This window comes from Chelonia mydas, chromosome 6 (genome assembly GCF_015237465.2).
Source record: "Chelonia mydas isolate rCheMyd1 chromosome 6, rCheMyd1.pri.v2, whole genome shotgun sequence".
Lineage (NCBI taxonomy): Eukaryota > Metazoa > Chordata > Testudines > Cheloniidae > Chelonia > Chelonia mydas.
The window spans coordinates 51,321,341-51,341,864 of record NC_051246.2 but is presented as its reverse complement, the minus strand read 5'-3'; the positions used below and the strand labels follow the sequence as shown (position 1 = coordinate 51,341,864).

At 38.4% G+C, this 20,524-nt stretch overlaps 1 protein-coding gene across 14 annotated transcripts in view; it reads right to left on the bottom strand.

Moving 5' to 3' along the window:
- The window catches only part of PPFIA1 (PTPRF interacting protein alpha 1), an 89,908-nt gene that overhangs the window by 15,327 nt on the left and 54,057 nt on the right, over positions 1 to 20,524 (bottom strand). For 4 of the 14 annotated variants that reach the window (XR_006291491.1, XR_006291492.1, XM_043548507.1 and 1 more), the window contains 8 exons: positions 20,251 to 20,344; positions 13,287 to 13,368; positions 12,968 to 13,168; positions 6,779 to 6,954; positions 6,597 to 6,694; positions 5,193 to 5,368; positions 4,506 to 4,574; positions 45 to 210 (listed from right to left, as the gene is read on the bottom strand). Coding sequence is in view for 11 of the 14 variants with exons in the window: in XM_043548507.1 (XP_043404442.1) it covers positions 45 to 210; positions 4,506 to 4,574; positions 5,193 to 5,368; positions 6,597 to 6,694; positions 6,779 to 6,954; positions 12,968 to 13,168; positions 13,287 to 13,368; positions 20,251 to 20,344 (1,062 nt within the window). In the remaining 3 variants the exon portion in view is untranslated. Of the gene's footprint in view, positions 1 to 44; positions 211 to 4,505; positions 4,575 to 5,192; positions 5,369 to 6,596; positions 6,695 to 6,778; positions 6,955 to 9,680; positions 9,708 to 10,199; positions 10,263 to 12,967; positions 13,169 to 13,286; positions 13,369 to 16,205; positions 16,218 to 20,250; positions 20,345 to 20,524 lie in introns of all 14 variants that reach the window. The other 10 variants (XM_043548508.1, XM_043548501.1, XM_037899991.2 and 7 more) reach the window with 6 other exon arrangements.

Here is a 20,524-nt window from a genome sequence, read left to right as displayed (position 1 = left end):
GGCAAAAAAGTTCATGCTTAAAAATAGCAAAGTAGTTTTTGTACCATCAATTTGCATCTTCTTTGGCTGCATAGAAGGTGAAGACATTGAGGCGGTAACTCTGAAGTTTGCAGGAAGAGTCTCTGCAGATCCAGCAGCTAAGCCTTTTATGTCCTTTGGTCTAAACTTCTTTCTCCATGAAGGTGCTCGTCTAAAGCTTTTATCATCATCCTGTCAGATTGATTAGTATCATTAGTAATTCTAAAAACAGGATTATTTACCATAAATTAAAATTAGAGCGGGGTCAATACCTTTCCCCACAACTCCAAGCATCTATACGAGTCAAGATACTTAGTATTTCTTGGAAAAAAAGATCTGGCTGCCTATCTTTAACTTAACTGCACATTAGGGTATATTTGTGATTTAGGATTTAAGATAATGCACAAATGCCATATAATCTAGTAGTGAGAAGTAAATGGAAGAGTTATAAGAGAAGACAAGAGAACACATATTTTGGGAACATTAACAACCGGGTATAAATTACTTTAAATAATCCCCTTGCCCTTTTAAATTCCACTTTTGCCGGAATATCTATATTGAAATATAGCACTATGGCACAAAAGATTAGAGGAAACGACTGACTAGTGAACGAAAACAGTACAAAACTCCAATAGTACAGTACTACAGTACCTCCCTAACCTATGTATTGTTTCATTTTTAAGTGATTTGGAACCTTTTAATAGGGCTATGTGGAACAGAGTGCATCCTCAAACTGAACTATTTCCTCCCCTTCCCCCTACTCTGTAGTAGTGTACAGCTTAAAAAATGATGTTTTTTAATTCACAAGAGTGACACTGGACCTACTAACCAAGACAGCTGGAGCCCTGCCCGAGAAATACAATATCCCGTAGAAAAAAGCCTTGTATGTTTATGTGCATACATATCCATGGATTGTTTATATTTAGAGGTTTCAGAGTAACAGCCGTGTTAGTCTGTATTCGCAAAAAGAAAAGGAGTACTTGTGGCACCTTAGAGACTAACCAATTTATTTGAGCATAAGCTTTGAAAGCTTATGCTCAAATAAACTGGTTAGTCTCTAAGGTGCCACAAGTACTCCTTTTCTTTTTGTTTACAATCCACTACAAATGATCTGATTAAACATTTTGAACATCTATTTTTATCTAAAAATATTTAGCTCAATTTCTTTAGGATTTAGAATTAAATGGATGCAAATATCATTTCCTAAAGCAAGACCCCCACGATTTGCTCTGGCCCTTGTGCTGCATAAAAAGGCTGGAGCGGCACAAAAGTGCCCTAAAAGCTCCTTTTTATATTGTGGGAAGATTTTCTGGTACAGTCACCATGGAAGATAGCGGTAAAGGTACTTTCCAATAACCCTCCTTGCAAGCCGTAGTTTAGAGGGTAAGCTGAGGGTAGAAGGGGCATGTCAGGGTGGGGCTGCAACACAGAGTAAGGCAGAGATTCCAACTAGGCAGTGCTGCAGCCTATAGTGCAGCTTGGGGAGGCAAGTTAGACACCCCCTTGCCAGTCCGCCCATGGTGTTGTCTAAATTATGGTAGGGACCCTGGATCAGCACTAGATCAGAGAGCACAAGGGTGTCTTATGGCCGCCGTAAGTACTTCTTCCACCTCCTAAGTACATCTACATTACAGACTTCTTTCGATGGTATGTAGAGTACATATCTGCATAGCCCCCCCAGCACAGGTATAAACGGCAGTGTAGCTGGTGTGGCATAGCTTAGGCAACCAGAGTAAAGACGTGCCTGAAGGGTGTGGGTATGTTTGTGAGTACATACCCTACGTGCTTTCTACTCACTCAAGCCACCCCTCCCCATCTACACTGCTATTTTTATTATTATAGTGTCCTGCTGCGGGAGCCTTTGCCCTCTGCAGGAAGAGACTCCCCCAGCCAGGAGAAGGCTCTGGCAGGAGGAGGCAGCTGGGAAAGGTTCATCCTTTTCCTGCTGCCTCCAATGGCCAAGTCTTTCTTTGCCACAGAAAAGATTCCAGCAGCTCCCCATTTCTAGAACCTTTCCCCACAACAGAGAAAGGGAAAGGCTCTAGCAGGGGAGAGGCAAGGGGGAAAGCCCTGCTCTCTCCCCTCTGCCAGACCTTTCATGGACTAGTAGCTACACACCACAGCATGGATGCAGCCTGGTTTTGGCTGCACTATGCAGCTACATGTATACTGCATGACGCTGCCAGACGTATACAGTGTAGACAAAGGCTTAGAATTGCACCACAAAAATCTCAAAAAATGAATTCTTCAATTTCCTAATATGTCTTCTGGAATTTACTTTAAATAGGTCTTCTAAGTAGTTGGAGGAAGAAAAATATTTACATGAAGCTTTCATTAAAAATATTTACATGAAGCTTTCATTATGAATGATCCCAGCTTGCCTGAAAGATTAAAAAAGGATCACTAGGCTATTAGTGACATGTAGCTGTCTCTGGTAGGAAATTCTGCATGAATACTATACAATGTATTACTATGCAAGTTGGAATCTGGCTGGGAAACTAGGGTTTAATGTCACTACTTTCAAAAAGTACCATATATCTTTAATAACTGCAAATGGAAAAACTCTAGGTCTTAACTCTCTTCTGGAAAATGGGCACCTCCAGCACCAATCCCCCAGGCACTATGTGGAGGCATCAGTTAAGTACTGAAACAGAGTAAGTGCCACTTATTGAACTGTCATTACCACTACTGCAACACTTGGGAGGCTTTCCATTAGTCTCATATCCAAAGTATGGAACAGACACTATCCTACTTAATTGATCTCACAAAAGCACTGCCTTATAGCATGGGCTCCAAGCCATGCTTACATGCACTTGCTAACTGAAAAGGCAACAGCTTAAAAACATTTCTTGGAAAAAAAGATCTATATAGATTGGATAACTGGGCATTAAAAAGAGGGGAAAACACAAACAGCTGATTGGGTGGACTTGTGAAAAGGAGTGGCATGGGGTGCAGCCTTCAGAAGAAGGAAGTTCTGCTTTAAATTGTTCTTTGTAAAGAAGGCAGACAGTTCCAGTTTCACCCACTCTCACTATCCACTCCAGTAAAAAAATGGCAAGTCATAAGCTACCTAAAGTACTGTGCACTGGAAAAAAGCAGCTCATGTAACACAGAATGATGCTGAACTATTTAGATGAAAATCAGATGGGTCCCACTTGCTAAAAACAGCACTAGAAAAGAACACCAAAAACCAAAGTGAGCAATAATAGATGTAGCTTTCCTGGGACTAGCTCTCTCTCTCACTGAGCAAGTAACTTTTTTCCTCCTACCTCAAAGGTCATGCATGGCCTCTGAAGGGCATTCTGGTGATTTTCATGCATCTCTGCACTGAAAGTCATCGGAACAACATCCTATTTCTCTTGATAAGAGTGCTAAATAAACATTGCTACATATGTGCTGGGGAAATCCACTTCCTCTGAGATGTTTCAAATGTTCATAAGACCACTTTATAAGTTCTGTCACTGGACAGTAAGTTCCATCATAAAAGTACACTTGTTCTTTCTTCACCTCAGCAGGCAACCAATCTGTAGTCTGCCTACGATGCACTTTGCACTGCACATCTGGCTACATCAGCAGCACCAAAGTTCAAATCAACACAAGCCCTTGAATATTTAATCCCCCACTGGTGCCACTTGAAGAATAAAAAACTTGTCTTTCACCTTATCGCTACTGTTTTTATTTTCCAGCTTCCATAATATTACAGTATCACTTCTAAATTTTCATTTAACAACTGTGACTTTCTACTCTATGTCCATGTTTTATAAGCACCTGAAAATAAACATCACTTCTGAATACAAATAACTACAGCATCATGATTCAGTAAAATTTACTAACCCATTTGAGTAGTAAGCAGCAATGATAAACACCTATTTGCACCTACATTGCTTCAGAACTAAAATGTTCTTGCTTTAAAAATGCATTCAGATCATAAGCTGGATAAGGATATAAAGTATACGAGAATTTGGTAATTTTATTTTAGTTTACATTTTACAAGTTATAAAGCCAACAGCCTACTAGTAGTGTGCTCAAGAGTGGACCAGAATTAGAACAGAAGGATTGCTGTAGATTAAGGCTAGGTACGTTGGCAGAGCTACATGCTTACACAACACCTATATATACTATGCCTTATTAAGTGAGTGTCAGTAGTCTGTTACTTTCTTATATTTTAGGAAGAGAGAGAGACTCAGACAAAAAGGCAATCTCTGGCACTAACTATGGTTAAAGTTATAGGCAACACAAATTTGCTGAACACCTCACACATTGACGTTCAGAATAATTCTGTCTAAATATAAGCTTAATACACACAAAATACATACCGTAACTCAAAGGTAAGAAAATTCAAGTTAAGGCTTCCACTTTTTAAAAACCATTCTCTGTATAGTAATAGTTTAAAAGAGACTATCCAATTCAAATTCCTTCATTTTAATAGGTTGATCAGAGATCAGGATTCTTAATGCAAATTAAAACAGACCAATAAATCAACTCACTTCATCAAATCTCCTGTCAGTGCCCATAACAAGAAGGTTATTAAATTCCCTCTCCAAAACAGCACGACCCTAAATTAAAAATAAAAACATTAAAGTGAGTCTTGAAAGGCTAACAAGCCACAAGCATCTATAGTACATTTAAAAAAATATTCCGATGTACACATTATAAAAAGAGTATATGGCAACCCTATTATCACAGTAATACAGCACTAATTTAGTACTTGCAAAGTTGCAATCACACATTTAAAGGGGGATTTCAGTGCAGTCAATCTTATATCTGTCATGAAAATTCGTGATATCAGATGCAAAATTAATGAATTCACAGTGAAAACAGCACCTTTTCTTTGTATTTACAGAGCACCTAGCACACTGTGGGTATTACCAGAGACAAATAAGTGATAATAAAGGATAAGCCAATTTATAGGAGAAGATGTGCTGTGAGAAAACAAACCTGTTTAAACACAAATACATTAAATTAGAACACATGGTAGAGATTATGGAAAATTTTAAGTTTTATTGTGATATGTTTCCAAGTGTATGGTAGAAGACACACTATAGATAACATTCAATTTTTAAAATTTCTACAGTTGACTAAAACAATTACTTGCTTACATAAAATTAGATTGTATGACCATATGGTTTATTAAAATGGCTAGGGAAAAAAATCAGCAGACATGAAGTTATTACCTGTGTGTTCTGAGTAGGTATTTGTAATAATAGAGCGAATGCATTGAAATCAAAAGTTTCCTCTAAGGCCACAAGTGCACCATGAACTCCACTTTCTATAAGGTTATTTGCATATTCTTTAAGACCGATTGACAGCACCCAGCGGATCATTCTGTCATTGCTCCATACAAGAACATCTAAAGAGGAAAAACAAATATGCTATATAAAACTGCATAACAAAATGTCTATACAAATAACTACAAGTCTTGTTTCTTCTATATCGCATTGGCATAGGGCTCAGTTGTGTCATTTAGGCACAGGCCACACAGCAAGGGGTGATATGAAGCCAACTAGTCTCAGAGAGTTCAGAGGAAGAAATCTGCTTTAATAAGTATCAATATAAATAAGGTCACTTCCATATGTATAAAATATTTGGGTTATTTAATTTGATATTCATTTTATGCGGTCTCTAAATTTTCAATATGCAGCAGATGTTTTTATTGACAATACAGAATTCCTTCCTGTGCTCCACAGAGCAAAGGGAGACAGTGCTCATTGCCACATCTCTTCATTTGCTGCATTTTACGCTGTCCTGCTTTATGGGTGGGTGTGAAGAAGTGGGGCATATAGCCCACCCTCCTCCCTGCCTGTGAGAAAGTATGGATGGAGCAGTTCTTGTGCTCCTTAGACTGCATGGACTGCACCTTTAGCCTGGCACTTATGTGGGTGGAGAAGCTCTTTCCATCCCACAAACCCCTTTAATGGTTAGACATTCCTATCCTTGGAGAGCAGGGGCAATTCTATATTTTGATAGGTTATTTCAGTTCTTTAAAAACAGTGATTTTCCTTATAGTTTACTACTGCACTTGATCTTTCCTGGGAATGCAGGAGGCAAGGTGCGGGCTTGAATTCCTACTCCTGCTTCCCCACTACCTCCATCCCCTCTTCAGTATCCAGAGATTAACTGTATGTTTTTAATTTAAAAAAAAAAACCAACCAAAAACACCACACAGTAACAAAATGGTTAATATTCACGAACTATCACATAACAGTAGGCTTCAGAGTTACTGAAAAAACGGGGACAACTGTCATCTCAGAGATGCTTTTTAAATAAAACAGTTTCTTTGGTTCACACTTGGAAAATTTTCTTCAGAACAATAAGGGTTAGAAAAAAAATTAAATGAAAGCTCATTTCAGAGCACGATTGTTCTACAGTGGGTTCTGTGGCATACTCTGTAGCTACAGAATTGTAGACTACACAGGGCCCTACTAATAGGTTGCTTCCATATGGCACTTTTACGACACCATGAAATAATCCTTTTCCAATTTAAAGTAACTGACTTAATTTTAAAGTAATGCAATTTTGAGGCATCTTACTGGGAAGATTTTAAAATCTAAGGGGAAGCCAAGACAGAAATAGTTAACCTTTTATTTCATTCTGGCTTTCTTCTCTTCTTCTTTCCAGTTCTTTTCGGTCATAATTTAATTTTCGCAAACACATAATACCACACTGGAAACTGTTTCTGTTGGGAAAATAAAAACATATTTAGGGATAAGCTAGAACACTTAATCAAGAGTATGATGAAGACTTCTTTAAATTTATTTACCTGTGAAAACTGTCAACCATTTTAAGTTGTCCACGGAGATCTTTCTTAGTCAAGTGATCTAGCATTCTAGCATCAACAAGACATTCCATGAAGTAGCTGCGGTATTGAGGGAGTCCCAAACTGGGGAGCCACTCATTGCCAATCCACTCATGGTTCATATCACCGTATGCTAGAGTCTGTTTTTAAAAAGTAAGAATTATTCAGTGTGATTTTCTCATATCAAAAGGCAAAGAAACACTAAATTTATTTCCCTAAACTTCACATTAGTAAAAAATATTTTTAAAAGTTGCCTTGCCTTCCATTTTTTAACTGGTCCTTTTTACTTGGGGAAAAACACACTAATGAAAGCGTTGAGCTGAAGTTTGCCACTTTACATTTAATCTTTTCATTGGAAAAGGATGCTTTTTTTTAAAAAAAAGGGAATATAAAAACGTTCAGAATAAGTAAAATTTCCATTAATTTTTATATCAAATTTTGATGACTTTTTACATGTTGCTCAAATTCAGACCCCTTCAATACATCAGTTTGACACCATAACAATATAACATAACTTTGATGAGATACTGAACACACCATGTCTCATGAAAAAAAACTGAATTTTTTTTCTGAATTGGTGCAATTTATTTTATTATCCTATACTCTCCCCATTCAGACAGCCAAATTCACTGCACACTTTTGAATATTAACAGGAGTTTTGGGGATCCGATACTGGTGGAAAAAAAAACAAAAACCCTTTTTCTGGGCTCATAGCTGTAACTGCTATTCCCTATTTTGAAGACTCCTGGCCTTTGAATGACAAGCTCTGGGGGAGATTTTCAAAGTGCAGTTAGGTGTCTGATTCCCATTAAGCTTTGAGCTCAAATGACAATTATTCTGCCAATGAACTAGCTGGAAAAGTAGTTCAAAGGGGTTTTAATAAAACAGTTACTAACCTTTCATAACTGTCGTTCTTTGAAATGTGTTGCTCATGTCCATTCCATGCTAGGGGTGCGCATACCATGTGTACAGTTACTGGAGTTTTTTCCCTCAGTGGTAGCCATAGGGCCGCCTCTAGCATCCCTTGGAGCCCTGCGCACGTGCATCAGTATAAGGGGTGCCACTGGCTCCATACTCTCTCAGTTCCTTCTTGCCAGTAACTCTGACAGAGTAGTAAGGAGGGCGAATCATGGAATGGACATGAACAACAGATCTCAAAGAACAACAGTTACGGAAGGTTAGTAATAGTTTTTTCTTTGAGTGCTTGCTTATGTCAATTCCATGCTAGGTGACTCACAAACAGTATCCCTGGAGGTGGGCTTGGAGTTTACAGACATGCCGACTGCAACACCGCTCTCCCGAAACTGGCATTGTGACAGGCCTGTTGGGTGATGGCATAGTGGGACGGGAAGGTATGAACCGACGACCATGTCACAGCCCTGCAGATGTCCTAGATTGGTAACTGCATGAGAAATGCTGCTGATGAAGCCTGGGCTCTTGTGGAATGAACTGTCATGATAGCTAGAGGCAGAATCTTCGCCTGCTCAGATGCAGGCGGTTATCCAGGATGAGATTCTTTGGGAAGACACTGGTAGTTTTTTCATCTTGTCCACCACAGCTACAAAAAGCTGCATAGTCTTGCGGAAGAGTTTAGTCCCTTCGATATAGAAGGCCACTACGTCTAATGTGTGAAGCCTCTGTTCCAGAGCAGTGCTGTGAGGCTTCAGAAAGAAGACAGGCAGAAAAATGTTCTGCTTGATACAGACCTCTGTTAGGGAAGCCTTGCAAGAAGAAGACGACTGTTCCAAGCAACCGTCACTGGCGGGAAGAAGGAACTGAGAGGGTGCAGATCCAGCGGTGCCCCTTATACCGGTGCATGTGCATGGGACTCCAGGGGGCACTAAGGCCAGCCCTAAGGATACCACTAAGCGACAAATCTCCAGCAACTATGCACATGGTGTGCGCGCACATCTAGGATGGAACTGACATGAGCAAGCACTCGAAGAAGAAATTATACTTTCCGTAACAGGACTGTGCCGGAGGCCAGAGAGGAAACGAAGTTGTATAGTTCAAAGATATTGGGTTAAAGAAGCTCTCTGTTATTTTACTTTTTATCCTTTTTTCTATATATTATATTCTCTCACACACACACCTGGACAGACTCCATCACATTAGTTGAGACTACAAATGGGATTTACTACAGCTCTAAGGCTGAACAACTGTGCAAGCAGGACTCTACTGGTGACACAAAAAACACACTGTGCCTGGACATAGCATCTCTATGATAATAGAAGTTGGCCAGTGATCATGATAATGGTGAGACTGTAGTAGAGTCTTCCATAAAGGCAGATATTTTCTTTGAACCATTGGCCTGACACAGAGCCAGCATCTCCATAGCACTCCAGGCTTTAGATGCAATAAGGAGTTATTTGGTATTAAACCAATTCTCTAACCATTTGATCTGTTCTGCTGCTCAGCCCAAAAAAGTCACAGACCACAGTTTAAGAGAGAACAGCTTTCACATTAACTTGTTATAATGTCATAGAGGACAAATTGTTTAAGTAACAAACAATAAGCAGGGCTTTTGAATATTCCTGTTATGTTAAACAGCCTTGGAAATTAAGAGGAAAGAAAAACAAATTTTTATTTAGACACTTGTGCAGTGCCCACTGTATTATGACAGACTTAACTTCTTCTAAACAAAATGTGTTTTTTCAAATTTGTTCATGATGTGCTAGCAAATTTTAAAATGAGTGAACTATAAAATACAGTCTGAGAAACACATTGCCAGTTTATAAGATTAGTAATAGTGTCTACAAATTTAGATCAAAACATTCTCAGAGGAAAACAAAGATTATCATTCATGCTCTAATTGCATTGTGTTGCTTTACATATACTGTATAATAAATTACATAAAATCTCCAACCTGAGCCCAGCTTCCCTCCTCATCTTCCTGATGTTATGTGGTTAGAAAAGCAAAAGAACACACAAATATTAGTATTTATAAGTTTAGTATTAAGAGCAAAGTTAAAGATGTAAAGCAGATGCAGTATCTTTATGGCATGCTAAAAATCTAAAGAATGCAAGCACCATGCATTTAAAAACAATATAAAATTTAATGGAAATAGGAAAATGCTTGTACTGATTGGGTTTTCTGTAAAGAAGAAATTTATGTACAAATAAATTAATTTGGCTGTACACACAATACAGTTAGTCTGCCTTCAATAAAAATCACTGTTGATTTTTTTTGTCCCCAAGGGGGAAAAAAAGAGTAAAGTGTGAATTATAGTTTCATATAGGGTTAGTAACTAAAGGAAGCCATAATCCAAATACTTGAGCTTTTTTTAATACTTTCATTCTTTGAAAGACTAAAAGGCACATGATTCAAGCAATCAAAAAGTGGGAAAAGCACTATAAGGAACAGAAGTGTAGTGCTGTAACTAACCGTTTGTGGCGTGGCTGTAAGATTTTCCATTTCTTCATGTGTTACCCAGACATTTCCCGTAGTCTAATATGACCCCACAGTGAACCAATCACATCCAATGAAAGGAAAGCAGTAACAAAGAGGAAAGGTTGCAGAATATAAAAGCAATAGGTACAAATAAGGAGCAGGCATGGGCAAAAGCAATGGTTTCTAAAGTCTGAAGTACAAATTTATTTAAAATGATAATGTAGCATAAAGGTGCACTGACATGGGGCATCTCCCTTCAAAGATTATTTAACAATTACAAAGTGTGTGAAACAGTTTACACTGATGTGATTAACAAATCAACTATGACAAGAACTGTAATGTTGAACAAAATTCTAAAATACTCATTTTAATAATGTCCCTTTTATAAGCTATTTGTTCTTAACTACAAATTTTCCTTTGGTGTGTTACATGTACTTCTGGACAACATTCTAACACAACTGCAATTTTAATTTTATTAAACATTTTTGTAATTCTGCACACTTGAAAGTATTCTTGATTTTTTTGTTAAGTCACTATTTTCATGAGAAGTGATACTAATCTACTAAATGTCATATGCATTTTGCTAAAATTATTACCAGTACTTATTAGCAGTTTCTGCAATAGCCACTTGCTCTCTGTTCAAGCCTCAAATATTTCCAGAAATATTTTCCTACATGGTAGTCAGAATACTCATGCAGACAAAGATCCACATAACTCCCATTTAAGTAAATAGACCATTGGGTGCAATATGAATGCAGGATGAGACCTATGTAAGATTTAGCATAATTATAATTTGAGAATCTGATTTTGGTTATATAAACAAAGATGACTTTTTATTATTATTGGAACAAATTTTTCCACATCTGCATAAACCCACTAAGTAAGGAAGTACCAAAAGAACCCATTCCCTAATAGAAAAGACATTCTACGTTACGAAACATTGCTAACTTATGGAAAAGGTATGAAAAAAATATAGTACTTAAAAAGCCATAGTATTTAAAACTAACTATACGGATTTATTTTCTGGAGAATTTTTCCCTTTTTTTTCCTCCTAAGTTACTAACATTTACATTAATATATTTTGTCTGCTGCTTATTCCTTTCTGAATTTAGCCCTTTACGGCATAATGATCTGTCAAAATTCTTTGACTTCAGATTAAAAGCAAATAAATAAATAATCAGCAACAACAAGAAGTTTGTTTTTGTACAATATCTCTAGCAACATAAAAAGGGGAATGAGAATAAATCACCAGAATATCCTTTACCCAGGATTTTTTCCAGTATTTTCCAAGAGGAGTCAGTGCGCCTCTTAGTAACAGTACATGACAGAATACAATTATATCAATTCAACCCTCTCCTTTTACTGAAATGTCTCATGCAATTATAGAAATACTTTAAATTATGAAAAAGTAACTCAAATGTTTTTAAACCATGGCAGTTCTCCAGCAAAATTCAGAGCATATATGGAACGTGCCAATCACAAGCCCCAATACTGCCACTGGCTACGTGCAGGTGGACCACTATGCCCACATGGAGCCCATAAAATCACAGACAGTTTCTCATGGCAATAGTCACGGTTCATGATCAATAAGGCTACATTTTAGTCACGGTATTTTTAGTAAAAGTCATGGACAGGTCACGCGCAGTAAACAAAAATTCACGGCCTGTGATCTGTTCATAACTTTCACTAAAAATACCTGGACTAAAATGGGGGGCAGTGTGCGGCCCAGGAGTGGGACCCCTGCTGCTGCTGTGGGGGAGGGCCAAGGGGGGGTTGACAGGGGCTCCCTACCCAGCTCCACATGCTGCTCCCACCACAAGCGCCGGCTGCTGCAGCTCCCATTGGCTGGGAACTGCAGCTAATGGGAGCTGCAGGCTTGGGCAGCATGGAGGCCCCCGGCCCCTCTGTTGCCTAGGAGCTGTAGAGCAATGTCAGTGGGAGCCGGAGAGCCCCTCACCCCGAGGTGGGTGCACTTCCCCCATACATACCTCCCTGCCCCAGCCCCCTCCCATACACCCAAACTGCTGCTTCTGGCTCAGTTGCTGCCCAGATCGGCCAGCACCAGCCACTGCAGAAGTCACGGGGGTCACGGATTTCATGACCTCCATGACAGACTCGCAGACTTAATGATCAATAATACTGAGATGCTGCCATTGCTCAGAATTCCTATCACCCGTTCGGCTAAATTAATTTCTCTCTGATAGCAACTTACTCAATCTTTTACAAATTCTAAAATGAACTCTTCCTTTAATTTACAACAGTTACATATATGTATGTTATATTCCTTAATCAAAAAATGATTCAATATACACCTGGCAAATTATACCTATTCTTAATATTTCCCTCATTTAAAATAGACCGTCATATTGAAATGAAAAAAAGCTAATCTTTCCCTAAACAAAAAAATCAGTAGACATCTTCATTCAACTTTTTCAATAGCATACAGTGTCCGCTTTACAATATTAATGTTTTTGGCAGTAAAGTAAGAGCTATTATAAGCTAATATGATAGTTATTCCACGTGAGTTTTTTGGAAACTAGAAGTCTCCTCTTTTTAAACTTTGGTCCTTAGCAATTTAAGGTACATTTCTGAAAATTTCTCTTAAAAACTCAAAATTTCCCACTCAGATATTCTTACATTAGAATTCTGGAATCTGCTGAAGAAATTTCTGTATTTAACAGAGCAGAGAAAAAAATATCTGATGCTGTTTTAGAAGTAATTTCCCTCCCACTAGCTTAAGTTACTTCCAATTTTTTTCTTACCGTTCTTGATGTAGGAGGGGCAGATGGACTTGTTAGTGACATGATCTCTTGAATGGCAAGCCTCAGTTTCAACCTGTGCAGAGGATTACTAATTCCAATTTCACGCTGTATTTCCGTATCAGACAAGGCAGACATGATGGCCCCGCTTTTCACATTTGCTCGGCAAGCAGCCACATACCATGCTGGCATCCCTACCCATAACTGGCAAATAGAAAATAATATGTCAGTAATATATGTAAATATATGTTTCTTCAAATCTTCAAGTTACTAAAAATGCTACAAGTATAGGTACCCTACGTTTTAAAATGGGATCACTTACTTCTAGCCACACCACCACAGTAGGGCCATCCCATTGTGCAAAAGGCAGACCTTGCCTTCTAGCTTCCTCAAGCAATTCATGTCTAAAATTATAGAAACAGTCATTAAATGAAGAGTAATATTGAAATAGTAATTTAACTCTATGTTTCGTTTATTTAACACTGGTATTTTGTTTCCTTCATCCAGCTTTTCTCCTTTAACAATCTTACAGACACTAAGATACCTGAAAAGAGGACAGGGCCATAGCAAATGCGGCATGGCATGATCAGGGTAAAATTTCAGTACAGCAGAAATGCTAAGTCTTGCTTTTTTGGAACTAGAAAATGCTCTGTGCCAGGTGTTTGCAAACATGCGCCAAATGGTTGTGTTCATCCTGCCCTTACCATATTGCTAAGTGAGAGGGGAGTCCCATGTAATTTGGAGGAGGATTTCAAGAAGATCTGATAGAAAAGGTTGAAAACCATCAATCTACGCTGGTGAGAGACTGGTTAAAATGGACATCACTTACTGCTTATGTAGCAATTTTGCTATTATTCAGTGAATAAATATACTTTACAACTATTACAACATATTTCTTTGTCACAGGAACCCTCTGTAAACACTAACTGAAAAAGTTTCACTCGGTTTTCTATAAAATATCTGACATACTCCCCAACCTCTCTCTTCCCCACTTATTTATACCTCCTCATCCTCCCAAGGGAGAATAAAGCTTATACAGTCTCACTCATAGATCTGAAAAAAAGAACTTGGACTAAAATTATGTTTGGCTTTTTGGATTCTAATACAGATACACAGCATTAAAAAAATATTACTGGACAGGGACTCTTCAATGGCTTCTAAATTAAAGAAATCATAATCAACACTGTTGAAACCCACAACAAGGAAATAAATTCAGACATCCTAAGCAACGGCATTCTGCACCAGATGGAATTTATGTAAGGACTTTTGAAGTTCAGTTTTGTCCATTAAGCTACCAGGATTTGCCTGCTTGTAATGAAAAAAGACTAAGGCTAGAGTATGGACAGTACAATCCCAACTGTTTGCATTACAGTATGCATGTAGTTATTGTACGCACTACAAAGGCCGTTGAAGAGGTCCCAAAGACGGTGGTCAAAACTTGCTTTTGTCACAATTAGACCCAAGTAAACAGGCAAATGAGAACTTGCATTATGTGGCATTTATACCATGGGAACAGTATTTGCATGTTATATTTAATTAAAGGTAAGAGTGAAAAATTCAACAAAAAATAAATTTAGACTGACAGCATGATTTTGTACATTGGCAGTATATTTTTAAACAGCCAAAGTTAGAGCTAGCTAATTTGATGAATTTTGTAACATATTTCAATTTTGCTTTTTCTTCTTCCCCACTGTTTATCCAGCTTATAAATTTGGACCAGTTATTCTCACGAATGAATTTCCACGAATTTTTTAAATACAACAGTCACCAAAAACTTTTACTAATCCAGCTCCATCTCTGGTACAGTATTCCATTAAAAATATATATGCAGTAACAAGATACTGTATCCTTGGCTACATACTCATGATCTCTTTCCATTTAAGTCAATAGGTGTTCATCAAAAGTGAACAATGTCCACATCTCTAGACCTATAATATTGAATGATTCTTGTCTTAAGGAATTGTCAAAATTCAGAAGCCTTAGAATGCTACAGCCACAAGATTACTTTAGTAGAACTACGGCTCTGCAATGTAATAATTACGGTCAGGGTACAGAAAAGCCTTATATTTTATTCATATATATTGAAGTGTCAAGACTATGAGAAATTAGCCAGTCGTAGGCGATCAACAGACAGATCATTGATTGTATTGTTTCTCCTATAGTTTTTTGTAGGTGAATGATTTAATGCTCAACTGAAGTCCCAACTAGACGATAGTAATAAGGTTGAGAATAACTTTGCAAGCAAAAAACAAGTACTCATCCAGAAAATGAACACCTAAAACTGACAGGTTATTTTCTTATTTTGTGATAAAATCTTGGTTTTAGAAATTATTTAAAATAATTATTTGCAAACAAAACCAACAAACAAAAAAGTTAAAGCTAAAATTATGTTTTAATGAAGTCCAGCTAATAGTCCAAAACGATTTACATTGTTAAGAAATTCTATATCTTTTTTTTTTTTTTTAAACTGGAATTGAACAGTTAAGGGATACATCCTGTTCCCTACTCCCACATAATCCATGACCCATGTCCCATCAACTGTGTACACTCAATTTTACATATGGGTTTGCAAATTTTAGGGGGTAAGGTCAAAAGAAAAAATTCCAGGAAATGACAAAATTCTATTTCCCATGCAAGGAATCAATTTCCAATAATCTTGTATCATTTCGTTACTTGTACAGTATGAAAAAGCATTAACACTGTAGTGGTGAAGATGCTAAAAAGGGTAACGAGACTGGTGTCATTCACAGAATGGAGAGGTGACACATGCAACACAATTAAAAGCAATGTAGGTTAAGCAAGAAAAAGCATGACGTTATCTCATGGAATAAAGCACAACAGTCAACCTTGCAAATGGACAACCACAGCAATGCTACAGCAACACTGAAAAATTTAGTACTATTAAACAGCTTTCCAAAACAGAGTTAAAATTGTTAGGTCGTATATTTTTATCATTTAAATGAAGTACCGAAATTCACATTATGTACACTCACAGCATGCAGTGTAAGATAAACGGCTTTGTTTTTGTCAATGCCTTAACAAATACCGTTAATAGGCTTTCACTATAAATGCTTCAACAGAACATTTCACTGCCTAATATAGAAACATCACCTCTTGTAAAAACATGCATTTAATTTGCTGAACAATTAGGGCTTCTAATACATCATTAAAATCAGAGAAAGTTTCCAAACAAATTTCTCACACATCCACAACAATCCTAATAAATTAAATATAAACTTACCCTGATTTTGCACTACCACATCAAATGGTAAATAATAAGGAAATAAAACAATGAAGGAAAAATGTAAAACTATAATTAAACTGAACTCGTAACACAAATATAGAAACAAACAGAATGAAATAATGTAATACTGTAATTCAGTTCTTTAAACATAAGATTGTTAATAGAGACTTCAAATAAAACGGTAACAATGCCTGTTGCAAACATGTTTGAGATTGTGTATACAGAAACAAAACAAAAAGATATGAAGTGATACATAAAATAAGCACAAAGTAGCTTTTTAGTCACTGCTGCTACAGTTACTTTTTACATTAGGTTTCAGAGAAGTGTGAAATTCTTAATCCTTTTCATAAAAGCTACCAGAATATTGATTTGCAACATAGCGTATGGAATCTTACTGAGTCACTCAGATACTCTTCACTGTGTACATGTTTTTGAAAATGAGCGGTTAGCCTTGAGAATTTGCTCTGACACTATCCTTTTCATGTTTATGATTACTCCCACTGAGGTGGCGATGGATCCTCTCTAGTTATTTCTAACATATTTGTGCTTCCCGTGTTCAGTGCACTTTGGCAAGTTTTTGGAATACACTGATAAAAGTATAGTACTGTAATTTGAAGAATGCTAGATTAGGGTTACCAACTTTCTGACTGCAGAAAACTGAAGACCCTTGCCCCGCCCCTGAGACCCTGCCCCGCCACTCACTCCATCCCACCTCTCTCGCTCTCCCCCACCCTCGCTCACTCACTCAATTTCACTAGGTTGGGCAGAGGGTTGGAGTGCAGGAGGGGGTCAGAGCTCTGGCTAGGGGTGTGGGCTCTGGGTTGGGACCAGAAATGAGGCGTGCAGGGTATGAGGGGGGGCTCTGGGCTGGGGCAGGAGGTTGGGGTGTAGGAGAGTGGGGCTGGGTGTGTGCGCTCCAGGGTGGAGCCAGAAATGAGGGGTTCAGGGTGAAGGGGAGGCTCCAGGCTGAGGGTTGGGATGTGGGGAGAGCTCCAACTGAGGGTGTGAGCTCTGGTGCAGGGCCAAGGATGAGGGGTTTGGGGTGTACAAAGGGGGGGGCTGGGGCCGAGGGATTCAGAGTGTGGGAGAAGGTGCGGACTCTGGGAGGGAGTTTGGGTGCAGGAGGGGCTCAGGGTTGGGGTAGGTGGTTGGGGTGTGGGCTCAGGGAGGGAGTTTGGGTGTGGGAGGGGGCTCAGGGCTGGGGCGGTCCAGCAGGGGGTGCAGGCTCTGGGAGGGAGTTTGGGTACGGAAAGGAGCTCAGGGCTGGGGTGCGGGCTTCGAGTGGCGCTTATCTCAGGTGGCTCCCAGAATTAGCTGGCATTTTCCTCCGGCTTCTAGGTGGATGTGCAGCCAGGCAGCTCCGCAACCACGGCAAATGGGAGCTGCGGAACCAGCGCCGGGGGGGGGGGCGGGGTGGCAGCGCGCGGAGCCCCCGTGGCTACAGATCCGCCTACGAGCTGGAGGGAAATGCCGGCCACTTCTGGGAGCCGTGCGGAGCCAGGCATCTGCCTTAGCCTCGCTAACCAGATTTTTAACAGCCCGGTCAGCACTGCTGACCGGAGCTGCCAGGATCCCTTTTCGACCAGGCATTCCAGTCGAAAACTGGACAACTGGCAATCCTATGTTAGACCCCAACTCATACAGGTTGAAGAGTCCTACACTCTGTCCTGTGGGACAGTAAAATTAAAGAAAATGTACATTTTTGCTACATATTTCCACCAGCATAACAAGGCTTTAATGACAACCTATGCCTTTTGGGTAATACTCTTTGCATTTTGAAATTAACTATGAAAACCCCATCATATTGATCAGTAAGCACATATGTGGACAGGACTGAGTGTACAGGACTGGGAATCAGAGTTTATGAAATCCTATATTTTGATCTTGGGAAAGCCACAATTTCCAATTATGATTTGTCATTTGTAAATTATAACTTGATATGTAATACCTGATAAACATCATGGGGTTGTTTAAAGGATTAGTTAGATTATGCTTGTATCATACTTGCAAATGCAGGTAAATATTTTCAAAATAACTCAGTAAATGGAGAACAGCCAATGATCTGAATGTAGTTTCCAGCAGTGGTAACAAAATTTGGAAAGGCAGTCCAGGAAGCAAGTGCATATTAATTTTCAAAGCAAAATGATTATTTTTCACCTGCAAGAAGTAGCTTTTGAGTTGGTGGAAGCCAGCCAGAATTGCATGTGAATGTTTTTGCTGGGTCTTATTTTTGCAAAATGTGAATTTTTTTACCCAGCATTGAGAATCAAGAACATTTTCCAGGGGCGGGGGGGGGGGGGGGGGGGGGGGGGAGCAAAGACAAAAAGCTATGGTAATAGGTGCTGCTGGTGATATAGCTAGGCTAACATTTCTCTTTCAAGAAAGTAGAGGTAGTATCTGAAAACTCCATAAACTATCAAAATCTTTAGAACAGAATTTAGTCACAAGGTGGGATTCCACGTATCAGCAATTTCAGGAGCAACAGTTCATTGTGTCATTACAGTCAAAATAGATTACCAATATTGAAGTTTTCAAATAAAAATGTTACCAATTTTCTTGGCAATTAACCATACATTTATTTTATTTGCTACTGAATTTAAGAGCATATTTTCAGCACTTTAGGAGTCATTTTCATTTAAAAGGGAAACTCTGATGTGCTTGCTTCTTGCACATTTACGACCTAATCTTCCTGAAGATGAAGCAAGACATCCATAATTGACCTCAAATCAATTTAGCTTAGTTTCTGACACAGAGGAAAACAATAGTTGGGTGGATTAAAAACAGTAATACTATAGATGTATAAAAAATATATGTTCTTGTTTTTATAATGCACAACATAATGACAGCCAACTAGTATCTTATTAAGAGGGTGAGTGGGAAGGACCCAATGAAATCCTAATTCTGCCTACCTGTTCAAGTTTTCAATGGTATTCTATTCTGCCAGTTAAATATGAAGTCACAGATTACCACCATGAAAGATCTCATCTGCCTTCTGCACTCATGGACTTTGCTACCTCTCTGCTGCCTGGTTCATTTGGCAACACCACAAAATGCAGTACATCTTTAAATGGTAGACAAAGCAGAAATTTTTTTGCACCTTAATTCTTATTGGAAAGATTCCAGAAACAGGCAAAAAATTACTGCTCTTTAAAACATGTCACTTAAAAGAGCACATCTATACTTCGAACTGGATGTGCAATCTCCAGCTCAAGAAGACATAACTATGTTAGCTCTAAATTATCTAAAAACAGAAGTTTAGCCAGGGTGGCGAGAGCAGTGGGATGGGCTAGCTGCCCCAATACATACCTAGCATCTCAGAGGAGATTCTACTCAAGGCAGCCACGCTTCCCACTTCTGTTTTTAACATGCTATGCAAACAGAGCTAGCATGGGTATGTCTCCTTACCCTGGAAATTACACATCGAGCTCAAAGTGTAGATATACCCAAAGACTGACAAGTAAGTGTTCAGCAAACTAATGTGCCAAAAAAAAAAAAAAAAAAAAAAAAAAAAAGCCATGAGAAAAGACAAGAGGAAACAGAAAAATCTTGAGTAATAAATTTAGTGAGCAGACAAAATGAAAAAAGGAAACTGCTTCATAGTCAACTGTTAAAAAGAACTAGCTACTGGACACACTAGGGATCCCTAATGTTCCAAGAAGGGAGGCTTGCACTATGTGGCTCTCAGCTGGCAGCCAAAGACACTTGTTGGACTCTTGCCAGCAATTTACAGAAGGAACAAACCTCAAGAACAGGAATATAAAAATGACCATCTCTGTTTCAAGAAACCTTTTTACTAAGTCCATTTTTACTTTTCCAAAATTCATTTATCATTTTTTACCGTAATGATTTCAGTGCTAAATGCCATCACATCAGGTTTGCCAAGACCACAACTCATTTTTAAACACACTATATTAGAGATGTATGTAAAAAATAAATCTGCAAAACTTAATGAGGCTTGTTCCTGCAACAGGCATAATCTTTGAAATTTTTCCTTTAAACACAAATTATTCATTTCCCCTAAATTACATATTTGATAACTTACTTTTTCTGTAGTTTTCTATTTTTTTCTGCCTGTCCCCCAAGTTTGCTGAGTCCTAAGGCATCTTGAGAAGAATTGTCTGTTTCTGCCAAGCCAACTACAAGGAATAAAGCAAGGTACTTAGTGACATATTTTTTGTATTTTACCTTGAATTTATTGGTATAAACCAGCATAACTATCATATTCCGGAACAAAGTAATTAGTACTTTCTAATGTACTAATCAGCAGTAATTGTCCAATTATGTTTCTATTGGTAACTCATTTTATTAATCAGATG